Source organism: Aplysia californica, unplaced genomic scaffold (assembly GCF_000002075.1).
Source record: "Aplysia californica isolate F4 #8 unplaced genomic scaffold, AplCal3.0 scaffold00893, whole genome shotgun sequence".
In the NCBI taxonomy this organism is placed as follows: domain Eukaryota; kingdom Metazoa; phylum Mollusca; class Gastropoda; order Aplysiida; family Aplysiidae; genus Aplysia; species Aplysia californica.
In genome coordinates, this window is record NW_004798163.1 from 150,702 (window position 1) to 166,329 (window position 15,628).

Below are 15,628 nucleotides of genomic sequence, written 5' to 3' on the forward strand. Positions count from 1 at the left end.
CACTTCTTTTTTTTTCCCTCGGTTGTTTCAGTCTATCTTACTGTTTTCTTACAATTTCTCTGCACTTTATTGCTTCAGTATGCTACATTTTCCTCAAAGTCAAGTGTTATAGAAATTACATTTTCTGTCGGATGCATGTTTTCAGGAAAATGTTCTTCACCAACATGGTGAGCTCTCCACGCATTGAGATGGCTCTGATGGATGGCTCAGAGGCAATCACACTCTTCAAGAACGTCCTGGTTCACCCCCAATCCTTGACCATTGACAAGAAGGAGAACAGGCTGTATTGGGCAGACTCCCGGCTCAACCGAATTGAGTTATCTGATTTGACAGGAGGCAACAGGCGTATCTTGGTGGATGGACAGGTCAGCTTCGTTGTCACAGTTTTTGCATCTTTCAACACACCCCCCACCCCACCCCATTTTGGCCTTCATTATTTTAAAATGCCAAGTGTTGTCAATGATTTGAAAAAAATATATTTGCCACAATGTAGATAGTTAAGAATTTTCTTTCTCTTGTCAAATAGAGACACATGAAGAGAAAACAATGGGATGGTCTCAAGTAATATGGCTACTCTGTCTATTTTGGTCGTTTGTTAGTTCTGTTAGTTGTGCTTTTTTTTTTTTTCACTGGCAATGAAATAAACATCGAGTTTGTGTTAATTTGCTTCACTTTGAATAGAACTTGAAAAATTAAGGGGAAAAAAAAAACAAGTGGATTTTTTTTCTTCCTCCCCTCCATCTACTTTGCTTTTTCCTTGCACAAAATGGCGGTTATTTTGATCATGTGCTTCTTCCTCAAAACAAACTGAAGTAACCTGAGCATTTTAATTTTTCTTCCAGGTGGACAACCCTCGTGGTTTGGCTGTATATGGAAAGTTCCTGTACTGGCTGGCCAGGGAGCAGAACAATGTGGAGCGGATCCACAAGAAGACTGGCAACAAGCGTTTCTGGGTGCGGGGTCGAATCCAAGGCCTGAGCGACATGATCGCGGTAGAGCACTCGATGTCAGCCTCGTGGCACCCGTGCTTCCGCAACAACAGCGGCTGCTCCCATCTGTGCTTCATAACGGAGGACCACAAACCCCGTTGCTCCTGCCCCATCCACCTGGTGCTGAAGAGTGACCGTCAGACCTGCTCGGAGCCGCCCACTTGTGCTTCAGACCAGTTCAAGTGCACCAGTGGGGGCGTCCAGTGCATCCCCCTAGTGTGGAAGTGCGACTATTCCCCCGAGTGCGAGGACAGCTCGGACGAGGAGAACTGTCTGGAGTGCAGGGGAGACCAGTTCAAATGTTCGGATGAGAAGTGTGTGGATGCGGCACACCGATGTGATGGGCAGGACGACTGTGGGGACGGCTCTGACGAGAGGAATTGCTGTGAGGAGGGTGGGGAGAACTGCAAGTGTGCCGACTGCGCAGGTCAGCCGGACTGCACTGACACCAACGGGAAACTTTGCCCAGAGAAGGGGAGCCCGGATAGGAACAAGTCATCGAAGAACTACACCATCGCCATTGTGATTGTGGTGGTTGTGTTTGTTGTGGTGGTCATCATATTGATTCTGGTGTGTCGCCACAAGACTAGTGGGGCGCCGGTGGACGACGACATCGTCATGGTGAAGAAACCCTTGAACCCACCAGCTGCTGCTCTAGCCGAGGGCTCAAGCCCTCATAACACTCTGATCCGTGGCAAGTCGCAGGCAACTGGCTTGTCCATGGGCTCTGGTTCAGGTCCGCCATTCTACGACCGAAACCATGTGACGGGGGCGTCGTCCAGCAGCTCCACAGTGACCCAGTACCCCCAGGAGACTCTGAACCCCCCGCCCTCCCCGGTCACTGACCGCTCTGTATACACTGCACCCACTGGCGGGATCTACGTCTCCGTCAACAGCCTGGCCTCCTCCGTGCAGCGGTCCGGGGTGGGCAGCGCGGGGGGTGGGGTGGGCGGTGGTGGGGGTAGCAGCAGCCGCAGGCGGAACCACCACCGCCGACACCATCACCATCACCACCACCACCACATTCCTCCCCCGCCCACCACCCCCTGCTCCACAGATGTGTGCGAGGACAGCGAGCCCTACCACCCACACAGCACGCCCCTCCACTCCTCCACACCCGCCAACAAGTACCGGGCTCGGTCCTCCCGCTCCCGGTCCGCCCGGTCCAATGCCAAAAAATTTAAGTACTATTTCAATAACTCTGTGGTAGAGCTGAACTATGATTCAGACCCTTACCCACCGCCGCCTACACCCCGCAGTCATTACTTCTCGGATGAGATCAGCTGCCCTCCATCACCGTCGACAGAGAGGAGCTATTTCAATCCATACCCCCCGCCCCCTTCCCCTGTTGCTACCTCAGACTGCTGATCTATAGATAAGGAGAGTCCATTTACATGTGACTGAAGACCCACCTCAGTGCATACGCCAAAGATTGGTCAGGTCTTGCCCCCCACCCCCTAGCCACTCAATGCTCTACATTGTACCATTTTTGCTGTGGTTTTTTTTTTTTTATTGCCAGAACTTTCTACTGTTGTTTCTGTAGGAATATTTTAAATGATTATGTGTCTGATACACACTTTTCAGTAAACTGGGATACACTGGATGAGAGAGAATGCTTTTCCGGACTTTCTGGTCCCTTGAACAGCATGCAGTCATGCCAGTACAGATATTAGGGCATTTAGTCAAATGAGCACTGTATGGAAATCGGGGCATTTCTGATATTTATATTATTGTCAGTTGTATTTTGTTGTTGCTTTTTTGTAAAATGGATATTTTTTACAGTCTAGAATTCCTGTCCCTAAGAACAAGATATTGGTCAGAAAATAAACTACATGCTTAATCTGAAGACAGCAGTAAACCGAATGGTACGGAGGACATTTCTACCATTGCAACAAACATCCATGGCTGGTACCTTGGAGGAGAAGTCAGATGTTGTTAGAGAGGGGTTTTTTCATTCAAAAGCCTGTGTCAGTTTGGCATGAAACTCCAATTCCACAAGCTCTTCTCGTTACCTTTCAACAAAGGGGTTGGCATGTAAGATTTTATAGAGAGTATTACATAAAAGTTTGTCAGATAAAATATTTTAAAAATTGTGGTCCAGGTGCTATTATTAGCACAGAATTGTATGTACCAGTTAACCCAAGACTCTGAGAACCTGATATTAAAACTTTATACAGATTTTGTCTTGTTTTGATAAGCTCTTTTTATACATGTATATTTTTTACTTAGTGGTCTCTCATGCCACTTTCTGCTGAATGAAATGGAATTCTTTGTGGCTGAAGTTTTATACATTTCTGTCCGGCCCTTTGACAGGATAGGTGTGAAATTTAGCTTTTTTCTGGTGTGAAAATTCAGTGATGTTTAAAAGTTGTTCATCAAAATCCAGGGCCGGGGGGATTTTGGGGGATATCTTTTCTCCTAATTTGATCAGGGTCAACTTTGCAGCATGTTTTTGTAGTGTCTGTTCCTTGTGGATAGGAAGAGGATCTGGTCATCTTATCTCTGCTTATCATCAAACACTTTGTTGGAATGATTTCAAAGTGTTCTGTATTTTTTAACCGTAGTGCATTTATCTCATTTTTGTAATGGACATGGTATGTACTTTCATTTTAAAAAAGGTCAAAATGGTTTGAGAAAGCTTTAATATGGATGACTTGTGTGATTGTGTACCTTACAATATGTTTTCTGTTTCATTTGAGTTTTAAGTATGATTTGTTTGAGAGCCAAGAAAGTTGAGGCTTTGTAAATGTGTACAAATGTTACAGTATTGTTATGATGACTTCAGTTATTGAAGTAGGTTCCCACCGTCTGTCCGCTCTAACCAGGCAGGGACTGCAGTTTGTGTTATATATGTCTTTGGCAATCTATAGAGGTTCAGGTAGAGATAAAGTCTGTTTTTGTCCAAGGAGCCATTCTGTTCTGGTCTTCACATGATGGCATGATATGTAAGATTGTTGGGTGAAAAGATTTTCGGAACAATTCAAGCTTCCTAAGACTCTTAGGGAAAATTAAAAGGGCCTAATTTTATGAAGTTTTGTTTTCATCGTCGTCCCACCCTCACCCTTTTTTTTTGTCCACACTAAATGGCAAGTAATACGAAATCAAATTTTTACTTCTTGATAAATGTTATTAGAGAAGAAATGCCTGTTGTTAAGAATTACATTGTCAGTTTTGTCTTGTTAGCATCAGTATCAACTTGTTAAGGAATGTCAAATCTTGTCAAAGAGATTTTCTGACTGAATCTTCATTTCTCCTTCCTCTTCTCATTTGGCAATTGTATCAGTATTTCATTATTTTTGCTGTTCAAAAGATTGTCTTTTTTTGTAACCTTAACCCTTCCAGCCCCATGCGCATATCTTTTCAGCAGAGCTTGTACCTCCGACCGTCCCAAGAGCGTTTATTCTCAGTTCCGGGGGGTATCAAATTTGCACAGTTTTCAAAATTAGGGCACCTAATTAAACTTTAATTTTCATAATATTTGTTTATTTACTTTTAACCCCTTCGTTGCTGTTATGTCATGAAAATGCATAATTTTTAGCGCTGTGTCATACCATGTATGTCATGGAAGTTGGCAACATTTGCTGCTCCTGGTTGCTTATATGACATTACATGTAGGCCTACATCACACTAATCATCTGACTCTAATTCTTCTGTACAGAGTTTTAGTCACAAGCGCTGCGTAGATTCGTATTTGGGAATAAAAGATGCATGTATTGGTACCAAATTTGCTAGTATTACTTTACTGCTGGGTTTGCAAGTGATCGATAATCACAGATCTAGGCTTGCGGGCGACCACGTGCTTTCGTAAAACAGAAACATCGAAATGACTTTAAAAAGCACAATAAATTGATCTTTTTACTTAAATTTGCTGGTTATTCAAAATTATGAGTAAGATGGGAGGAAATGGGGAATAAGAACAGTGAGAAAAGTGACAGACGAAGACCAGGTGTCCGAAATATGTCATGAGTGATCTAGAGATCTAGACCGCGTGTCTATTAACACTGAGACATTAGGCTTCTGTCCTGGGAAACAAGCTCAGTTGAAAATCGGTGCTGACGGTAGGTATACATACCCCTTGGCAACAAAAATATTAAACATTGTTGTATATTATTATCTTAACCTCATTACAAAGATACTACATCACTTTTTTAAAATGCATGCCTCTTTCTCTGAAATACTGCTGTATTTTTCTGGGACTGGGGTAAGGGAGTGCAGAAAAATGGCTCCGGCTGGAAGGGTTAAATGTGGTAGAAGTTAATTTAAGTCTTGCCTTAAGTGTGTATATGGGATGGGGGAGACCGTAGTTTGGTTTGGCTCCATAGCTGAAGTACATTTATACACAAAGTGTTGCCGTCACCGTTGTCTACCATTGTTTTTTCACCACATACATGGACAAAAAGCTATGTAAGATCACTAATTCTATGTTGTCTGCAGGACGTTCAGTGGTTGGCGGCAAAGGTTTTCAGGTTGATTATATTTGTATACATGTTGTACAAAATTTTTTAAGTCTGCTGATATGAGATCTGCTACTGCTACCATCACTATGAATTTATTTTCTTTCCGTTGATCTGTTTTTAGTTTTTGTTTTGCTCTGGAGCTGTTCCCTTCGTATGGCTGTTCTGTTGTGGTAGACCCTAGTCTACCGACTCTTTTTTTCTATTGTTGATTTTGTTAACTCATTTATTTGAATGTATAGATCTGTTGATTTATTTATGTTGGATATTTTCTTTGAATCTATGTACTTGTTTCTTAAAAAATTTTGAAAGGGAGCTGAGTGATTTTAATAAATATATCTATGTGATTGGCAAAGGAAAAATTAAGTGATATGAAATATTAATGTTGAAGGAATAAAGTGATAGTTTTTACTGGTCCTAAAATCTCAGACTGTGTAACATTTCATCGCTTGGTGTTAAGTGCTTGGACTGATTTGGTGATCAAAGAGATTTACAAGAAGTCAGCAGTGTTCGTCATAGTCTTGACTTCCATTTGAGATGAAAATGCGATAAATTTGAACTAGTCTTTTAACTTTGGGGGGGTGGGGGGGGTATTTTTTTTATAGCAAATGAGGCTCCAGCAATCTAGGGAAATCATTCTTAAATAATTAAGATGGTTTACAGTAAACATTTTTAAAAATATAATTAGCCATCACAGTTAATTGATGATCTTAAAGACTGGCATTTTGCCAAGTAACACTTTAAGATTGTTTCTAACCTTGCATGGAACATCTGAAAAAGGAAGTGTGGAGAGAGTATTTTTATGAAATAGATACATAATGTTGAAGTTGGGTAATTGAAAGCAATTTGTTAAAAAGTAGGACAAGTAAATCATGTTGTAACTTGATTAAGATACAATGTCTGGAATGTCAGCCTCCCTTTGTATAGAGCCAGTATAGCCAGTGAACCAGATGATTCATCCTGTATAAGGAAGATGTCCTAATAATGCCTACCTCACAATAACATATATATCTTGTCCAGGTCCCCGAGTCACCAAAGTAAAGGGGGTTATGTTTTGTTTTTAGTTAGAAAGGTTTAAGAAAATGCCAAAGAAGTACCGGTAGGAGCAAAGATTGCTCTTGAAGAATCTTTGTGTGACAACTGCCAGGAGCGACTCTTCTTATTTTGTGCGTGGGATGCTTTGTTTAATGAGACTTATCTCATAGTCTTTTCTAACACCTACCTTGCAACAGTGATGCTAGTTTTGTCGGAGTGACTTGTGGAAAATAATTTGACTCTACCTCGTATAGTTAGAATAACTTTACACAAAAGCTCAGCTCATTTCCGTGTTGTTGGAAATTAGTGGGTTGGGACATTGTTTCCTGCAACAGATTTGAGAGTATAATGAGGGTGGACTGTATTGTAAATGCCTTCTCTTTATCTCTCAGTATACAAAATTGTTTTTTGAATTGTAGGAAAATGGCAATTTAAAACATTATCAAAGTTTTGTGAGTCACTTCCAGTGGTTTAGATTTTTGTTAAGGCCGTGCAAGTGTTCACTTGCAAGCACATGTCTTTTGTTCCGAGTTCTTTTCGAAAAACCTGCCAAAAGCTTTTTTCCCAAATCTCATCGCTTTCAGAGAGTAGTAGTATGTATGCAAGTCTCACCCTGAGGTAGTAATTCCTGGGATTGATTTGTTTGTGACTCGTTTGTTTACAACACATCCGTATGCTTAGGGCTATTGGAATGTTTTTTCGTGTTCCCGGGAGTTTACTTGGGCCTCGCCATGCGCGTTGCACACAGAAGTCTCTCTATGCTTTCTTTGATCCATCACAGAATCACTCATCCTGTTTTACCATTTATGAAGCATGGTTTCTTTTCTTTGAAGTTATATTTGTCATTAGAATGGAAGATTTTTTCCAACATGATGACAAACTATCTGAAAGTGATATACTGCAGTCTGACCCAAGTTATAATTGTACTGGTATGCTGCGGTCATGGGGTCATGTTTTGTTGGAAGTGATCACGTTTTGTATGCCACTTTGCCCTTTTTTTTACATCCCTGTATAGGTCACAGGTTTTTAGAAGTGATTTATATGTGTATGTCTCTGAGTGCGCATGCAATTTTACCTTGCTGAACTGACTAGTATGTTTTGCTTTATGATCATGGAACTACATAAGGGGTATGTGAGGGTCAGTGCCATGTGTTGTATAGATGGCTGCTAGCAGGGCAGGCTCTTTTCTTGCTTTTTCGTCAGGGTGAGATTTTTTTCTTTAAAATTTTTATTTGCAAGATTCAAATTGCAATGTTATGGATGTTATTTCATCTTTACTTTAATGTGAAAAGAAAGGATCCACTGAACAAAGATGACAGGAGAGTTTGGAAAAGCCAACAGTACTAATCTTTGACTGCCTTCTTAAGACCCTTCCTGGGGCCAGGTGTTTTAACTGCACACGTGGACTCCCAAAACATAAATCGTCTCTTACTTGTGGTCACATACAGGTAAATACTATTACTATCCAGATTGCTGGAAAATGCTGCAGAGAATGACATAATTTCCTGGTACTAATTGATCAAGAGAAAATGTTTTGTCAACATTGTTTTGGTCAAAAACGTATTTTGAGCTGTCTCAAAAAAATGAGCAACTCTCAACGTCAATATTCTTTTCGTGTTAAGCAGAGTGAATATGGAGGTACTCTGTTTTCTTGCAACAACAATGATTTATTTCTTGTGAATAGAGTCCATCACACTACACAAGTACTTTGGGAAAAAAAGAAAAAAAGTTTGAATGCAAGGAAGGATTTTGTAAGCTGCAGCGGCATTTGCATCTTGTGTTTTGTCATTCTGAACATAGCTTACAAACAGCATCTTGTTTTTCCTGAACTCTGGAGACCGTCGCCTGTTCCAGTAGTGAAATAAGTTCAGCTTCAGTGTTCATACTATCACAATTCCTAAGTCAGAGCTTTCAATTTTCAGGTATTTAATTTTTTTTAGAAAAACAGTTTGCCTTGTGCATTGCCTGATTCTTGCACTTGCAGGAATGATTCTGAAAAGTCTCCTAATGTTAGGTATTCTATGATGAGTATTTGTGATAGTATTTGCAGATTTGATTGATGCTATTAATAAAAGTAAAAGCAAATTTTCATTGCATAAGAGCGTTGTAGCTACAATGTGAGAAATTTGCTGTGTGGTTGATGCTTGTGTGATTGTGCTCACACGTTTGAATTATGTGTAACTGCTCATTTTGAGGTACCTGATATGTTTGTAGTTGGAACCGGAGAAGAGAGAGAGCCTTTTGACCAAATGCGAGTATGTCACAGTATGTGGATGGGTCAAGGGACTAGTTTATTTGGAAGAGTTGTGTGTTGTTATTGGAGCACAGGTGACCTGTATGATAGTCTATATATCTGTACTTCCAGTTCACCTGATATTGGGTATTCTTACTATGAATTTTTTCAAGTCCTTGACTTCTGCTGTAATATTAATAAATATCTATATAGTTCTGATTTATTGAATAGATTGTTAACTTTAAGTTGCACAGAGTAGTTAATTAAAGTTAAAATCGAGAACAGATGATTTAGGTTTAATAATTTGATTGAAGTGTTTTACTTTATTTGTAGTATTTGTAGCAACGTGGAGCAGTTTTCTAAATTATATCCACTTTCTAAAGCAAGTCTCCTGTGTTCAAGTTCAAGAGGTATAGTGTAGGATTGAGGAAAAATTGAAGTCTGTAAAACAAGGTAATAAAAGCGCGTACATTATGTGCCTTACTTACACCCCCGCAGCAAGAACAATTTTTTAAACTTGTTGATGTTGAATTGGGGGAGGGGTTGCTAGTTGCAAAATGAATTTACCCTACTTTAAGTAAGTGGGTTAGTTGTCTGTCATGCAAAATAAAGACAAGAGCATAAAATGAATGTTTTCTAAACCTTTAACGGTGAACACATACATGTACTTATTTTCATTGAAAGTGGAATGAAAGCGACTGAAAAATGGGTACAAATCCATCGTACTTCAAAGTTAAAGTGATGTGACTTGATAACAAAAATGTAGTCATTTATATTATTATTAGAGTTTGCATGTCTTTTTTCCCATGTGCATGATGATCAATTTGTTGTGGGGAAAATACTAAGAACGTATTCACACTTGAGTGTTTCTTCTTGAGAATGCTCATGTAAACTAAAAAGGTGTGTCATTTTCTCAAAACATGACACCCCCCCTGCACATAGCCAATGTACTTTGACTGTTGCTATGAACTGGAGTTGGAGACAGGAGAGGCTACATTTCCCTGCCCTCGTTCTGCTGTGAGTAGTCTTTTTTTTTAGGCTGCATAAATCATCTATGTACAGTAAGATGATCATGAGTTGAACATGGATCTTCTTTTAGAAAATGTATTTTTTACCTATGCTCCGGTTAGTGTCCTGAAGTTCTATTTTTATGGAAAGATATTTGATATACAAGGATTACAGCAGCTACCTATGAACAACACCAGCAGGAGTCTCTTGTGATAAATTCTCCTGTCAAATTTTCAAATTCATTCTCTTTTGTACTGTAGCAGAGTTATGTGATGCAAGACTGCGTGTGTGATTTACTGTGAAAACATGTGGCCATAAGAAACTTGTTCTGAGTGTGAGCATGGTTTGTTTTTATGAAAGTTTTCCCATATATTTTATAAATCTTTTTTTACTCATGCGATCTGTGACGACTGGCCAATGTTTTGCTGTTCACCATGCAGTTTTTGCTTTGTCCAGTGCAGACATACATGTAATCCATTATTGGCCAAATCCTTTTTGAAACACAGCCTATGTTTTTATTTTTAGTGTTCAATGGGAATCTGTTATATTTTGCTTCAGCTAAATTCGGCTTCTGGTGTCATACTCTTCACCACGCACAGACAAGATGTCAATTCAATTCTCGCATGGGAAAGATTTTATGGAGTCTTTTTTCTGCCGGGATTAGTAATCCAATGCAGCAGATGGTTGCCCCCAGCTCAAAAAATGATCCAAATTGTGTAAATTAGGGCATACAATATTGACAATGAAAAACTCAATTGAAATCAGGCTTGTCTGTAACTATCACTGGATGAAGCAAACACTGATGGGCCAGTAATATGATGAGTCCTCCCAGGTGTTGAAGATGACTGGATACTTAAGGTGCGATCATGTTGGTTAGAAAGTACACAATAATGGCTTTAGTTTAAGAAATTTTATGTATATAATTTTGTTTTCAGTAATGAAAATGTTGATTTATAATGCCAGTTGTAAGAAATAAAAAGATCCATCACGATGCACTCTTTTTTTAGTAGTTCCTGTCAATATTTGTATTTCATTGAATACATTTTTTTTTGTCACAAAGAGTTTTACGGCACCCCCAACACAAACAGGTCTTATAAGTGCCAAAGAATAAAGGTGTTACGAGAGCAACATACAAAAAAAGGTTAATAATTTTTTTTTTAAGTTTGCGTTTTACAGGCCGAAGGGCTGGAACCGAGTTGGCCGCTGGGTCCGAGTTGGCCGCTGGAACCGAGTTGGCCGCTGGAACCGAGTTGGCCGCTGGGTCGGTAAAGTACAGTGGAAACCTGATATAACAGGGATGGTGGGAGTAGAGAAAAAGTCCTATATCCGATCCCTGTTAAATCCGAAATGCAAGGAAAGTGAGCATTTGTGGACTAATCTAGCTCAACTAGCTGTACTTATTCATAGGTAGTTTCCCTAGCCACAAGTACCCACGAACAGGGGTTTTGGCACCGACTTTCTCCTTGCGTCCTTAAAACCACATCAGAAGAGCTTGGTCCAGAGCATCTACAGCGGGTAGTCTCATCTTCTTTCGATCCAGAGCAAACTTTTCATTGGAGTATGCTGCCACTATCTTCTCTCTATCCTTGATAATAGTGGGAATCAACCCTTGTGGAATGTCGAACTGACGACAAATCTCTGCCAGTAGAGCTTGCTTTTTCAAACTTTTTGTCAACAGTCTGGATTATTTCGTATTTTTTGTCAATTGAAAGGCTTTTTCTCTTGCGCTTGACATCGTTGGTGACCATAATGAAAGTATTGAAAAAAGTAGGCTTAGATCTAGGCCGACCGGTCGTCCTCTCTCTCTCTCTCTTACTTTTTACACATTGTTAACGAGCCTTTGTCCCTGCTATAACCGGTTGGGCTCCGATGAGGCCCTGTTATTGCCGATAACTTTTAATAGAGACAAAGAGTAGGAAAAAACGGGGATTTTAAACATCTCTGTTATTACCGGATCCCTGTTATTTCCGGGCCTGTTATATATGGTTTCCACTGTAAAAAGTTTTACAGTTACAGCGCTAGCGACTGCATAAGGTCAAATGAGCGTGCCGGACACATTAAACATTTCAGTAGGTAGGAATTTTGAATTTTGCCCGGGTGACGGCTGAAGCCTACTTTTATCGATTTTGGCCCACCAAGGGATCTTCAAAGTGCGCAACTTGCTCAAAGGACCTCCGAGATTTTTCGGCCTTATCCGAGAAAACTAGGTGTTAGATCTAACCTACCATAAGATCAGGGGCGCGACTGAAAGACAGCAGTAAAAAGAAGCCAAGGAGTAGCAGTAGAAAGGCGGCAGAAGAGTTAGGAGCTCAGAAGAGGGGGCAGAGGCAGAAAGTGGAGATGAAAGCACCTGACAGAATATTGCTAAAGCAGGAAAACAAGAAAATTTTAAGAGAAGAAAATGTTCCTGCCGCTGTACAGATTCGAACCCGGGACGTAATGAATAAGAAGTGAACACTGTAACCTCTCGACCCCGAACACCACCTCCCAAAAAAGAGGAAGGAAAGAACGATGTAGATATTTGATAAGAAAGAAAAGAGCAAACCACACCAGAGCACTCACTCAACATTGAAGGTATAGCATTTCAGCCTGTGCCTGGAGATGTTTTATAACAACATAACAAGGTTCCCACCCATGGGGGGTGGGGGGATGATTCCGTTTTTTCCTTTCCCCGGTTTCCTTCTGGATTTTGCAGCCATTGCCAGTGATCTTTCTTAAGGGGATCCACTGGTCAGATCAGTAAAAATTTTGAAAAAATATGTTTTCGGATTTTGGAGTATCTTAATAGATATCAATATCAAGGATTCATCTTTAGAAGCCTAATGGAAAATGCATTTAAGAGAGGCAGCAATGTAGGAAAATCTTCACCAAAAATTATCTCTCTTTGTAGTTTTCTCAGAATTGTTTATCTGACCAGGTTGCAAAACTATTTTGAGTAGATCTCAGAAAGTTACTGTCAGAAGTGTTTCAAATTTGCACACAATCTTTTATACACATTTCTCTATAACTTTACAGGAGCATTTTTGCTGTTTATGGCACACATTTGGAGTTTTAGGCCTTTTTTATTTTACAAAATCTTAAAACATTGGAGACCTGAATGTAGTGCATAACAAGGACTGTAACTGTAATGCTCACAAGTCAGTACAGAAAATTAAAATTTGGCTCTGTAAGGTTGTTCTACCTACCAACAGTAATCGCCATGCCAAATATTAGGCTTTTATCTTGATGAGCGTTGATGATTGACAAAATATAAAATTGGTTTTAAAAATGCTGAATCAATCCTTTATTTTTGATGGCTCGAGATTATTATTGCTAAAATTTTGAATTTTTTGCGTGGTAACTTTTTTTGTACTATGTCACCCCCTTTGATGCAGAAAAGCAAGCATTAGACCAAAAACTATAGCATTTGGGTGTTGACCATAGCTACACCCCCTTAAAAGATGTCAGCAGAACTAGGAAGTACATGTACAAATGAAGAAGAAAAAAATCGCACCATGGCTACGGACAGTCCCTATCCCTGAATATAAGTGTAATGTAAACAAAGGGGGGGGGGGAGTACTTTATTCATATATTGGCCGTTGGCTTGACTATTGCAAAAACAAAAGAAACCGACAGGACACGTCTTAGCCTTTGATCATAATTTTTAATAGAACATCACTACACATGACGCACTGGTTTTCTTTTTTTGGTTTTTTAAAAACTTTTCTCATTTGCTTAGGCTGTCACCCAAAACGCAAAGGTGCAAGAATTTTTTAACACCTTGTCACAAACTAATGTCGGGCTTTCTCCCAGCTAATGTATTCCTGAGGGCAAAGTGCTACTGAGCGACTACTGCTCGGGCTCAGTGCACAAAGGATGTACCCCCCGGGGCGGTGCCACTGACTCTGACTGTAGTGTCTTTAGGCCATTCCCAAAGGGGAGACATTTCTCGTTCAAGCACAGTAGAATTGTAAATGGGCTGATTCATCATGTCACGCTCATAACTGTGCCTGATCTGCAACAGGGAACTGCTGCTTTTTCTCTCCTAATCCTTACTATTGTCATTTATCCTCTACTTCTTTTGTATGTTTGTCACACTCTTGTGACCTGCAATTTCCGGGGTGCCTTGATTGTCGAAGCAGACTTTTTTTGTGCTGTTGAAGCTAGAGAGGTGAACAGAGTAAGTCCGATTCCCTGTAAAGACTTCTCTATCCACCCCTTGGCGCTCATATGACCTTATGCAGTTGCGAGCGCCGTAAAACCCTCTACTATAAAAAACAAAGGATGTTGTAAGTTGGCTGCACGTGACATAGCGACGTAGACTGTCGGGATCTGACTTCCTAACATATAGGCCTACACCAGGAAGGTGGGGATGGGTTGGGACAGCCGAACTGCATATACATTTCTTAAAATCGGAATCAAAGGCGAGGTGTTACAATTGTATTTTTGTAAAATTGAATCGTTTAAATTAATGATTCCACCAAACTCATAAATTGTTGGCAGCCCTTTTGATTTCCCAGCTTTCTCCAATATTTTCGTTTTCATTCATTTTCATGGTTTTTTCCCCGACCAGGAAATCTGAAAATGAAAATCCCGGCTTTTTCCCGGTTGTGTGGGAACCCTGTTACAAATACAGTGGAAACCTGATATTACAGGGATGGTGGGACCAGAGAAAAAGTCCTGTTATATCTGATCCCTGTTAAATCAGAAAGGGAAGTAAGAATTTGTGTACTAATCCAGCTGTATTTATTCATGCCTCATTTCCCTTGCCACAAGTACCCACGAACAAGGGTTTTGGCCATTGGCAGCCTGCGCCTGCAATTTACGGGTGCGTGTAGAGCTAGGCTAAGGGCTAGAAGTAGAAGACCGAATCCTGCAGCACACTGCAGCCCTCTCTCGCTTCACCCGATGCGTGTGCTTGCAGCAGTAGTATATGGCTTGCGTGGGCTTGCTCAATCACTGCGTTTCTCTCTCTCGCTTACTTTTTACACATTGTTAACGGGCCCTAACCCATTGGGCTCCGATGAGGCCCTGCTATTGACGATAATTTTTAATAGAGACAAAGAGTAGGAAAAAAGGGGGGATTTTAAAAATCCGTTATTACCGGGCCTGTCATATAATATGGTTTCCACTGTAGGCCACTCTATAGTGTAAAACTAGGAAACTATTGCTATCACCAGCAGTTGTAAACTCAAAAATGAGCCTCCGTTGAAAACTATAGGGGCCTACAACCCCAATGAGAATTTGAAACTGCAAGTGCTGAGCTGTTTCACAAAGTCAGCCAAAGATAAAGAACACTTGTCAGAACCTAGCTTATAAAGCCAAGTGTAATTACCACCATGTCCAGAATTTAAAAAATAACAACCCCGAAGTTTACAGTGGCGATAAATAACCAACCACTGCACACTCATGTGACCCTGCCAGTGAGATTTCTCCCACTTGAAGAGATATATATTACAAACATTCAGTTAAAACTGACAGTTGTCCATCCTCTTTTTAATTTTGACATACTGGTTCTGAATTACATATTTTTATGGTAGGACATAGCTCTCAATAAGTTAATAAAAGAACATTTCATCACTCACGGGCAGCAGACAGCCTTGTGCCTGGCTGTACAGTCTGTTAAGCTCGTGGCCCACAAAGAAGACGAGCATCAATTTGAACTGAACATGTAATACCCTCTTTACACTTATTTCCTGTCTCAAATGTTGACACTTGTCCAGTGCAGCATCTCTATCATCCTTCTCGCTCCCAATGACCTAAAACCAGGTAGGGCCTACTGTCCGTGCCGGCTTTAAGCACGTTTCGGACTCGAGCACGCTAAAGTAAATGACTCTTACCGAATTTTTGCTATATAAAATACACACCTTTAAGCATGGTAACTTCGGCTTCAGGCACGCTTCACTTACAAGACAGTCAATATTTTCATG

General features: G+C 40.4%; 1 protein-coding gene across 3 annotated transcripts in view; it reads left to right on the plus strand.

The window, feature by feature from the left end:
* Positions 1 to 10,714, plus strand: part of LOC101853039 (low-density lipoprotein receptor-related protein 6) — a 53,357-nt gene extending 42,643 nt beyond the window's left edge. For all 3 annotated transcript variants that reach the window (XM_005110457.3, XM_005110458.3, XM_035972895.1), the window contains 2 exons: positions 146 to 365; positions 843 to 10,714. In XM_005110457.3, the coding sequence (XP_005110514.1) occupies positions 146 to 365; positions 843 to 2,357 (1,735 nt within the window). In that variant the 3' untranslated portion in view covers positions 2,358 to 10,714. The remainder of the gene's footprint in view (positions 1 to 145; positions 366 to 842) is intronic.
* Positions 10,715 to 15,628: the final 4,914 nt, after the last annotated feature.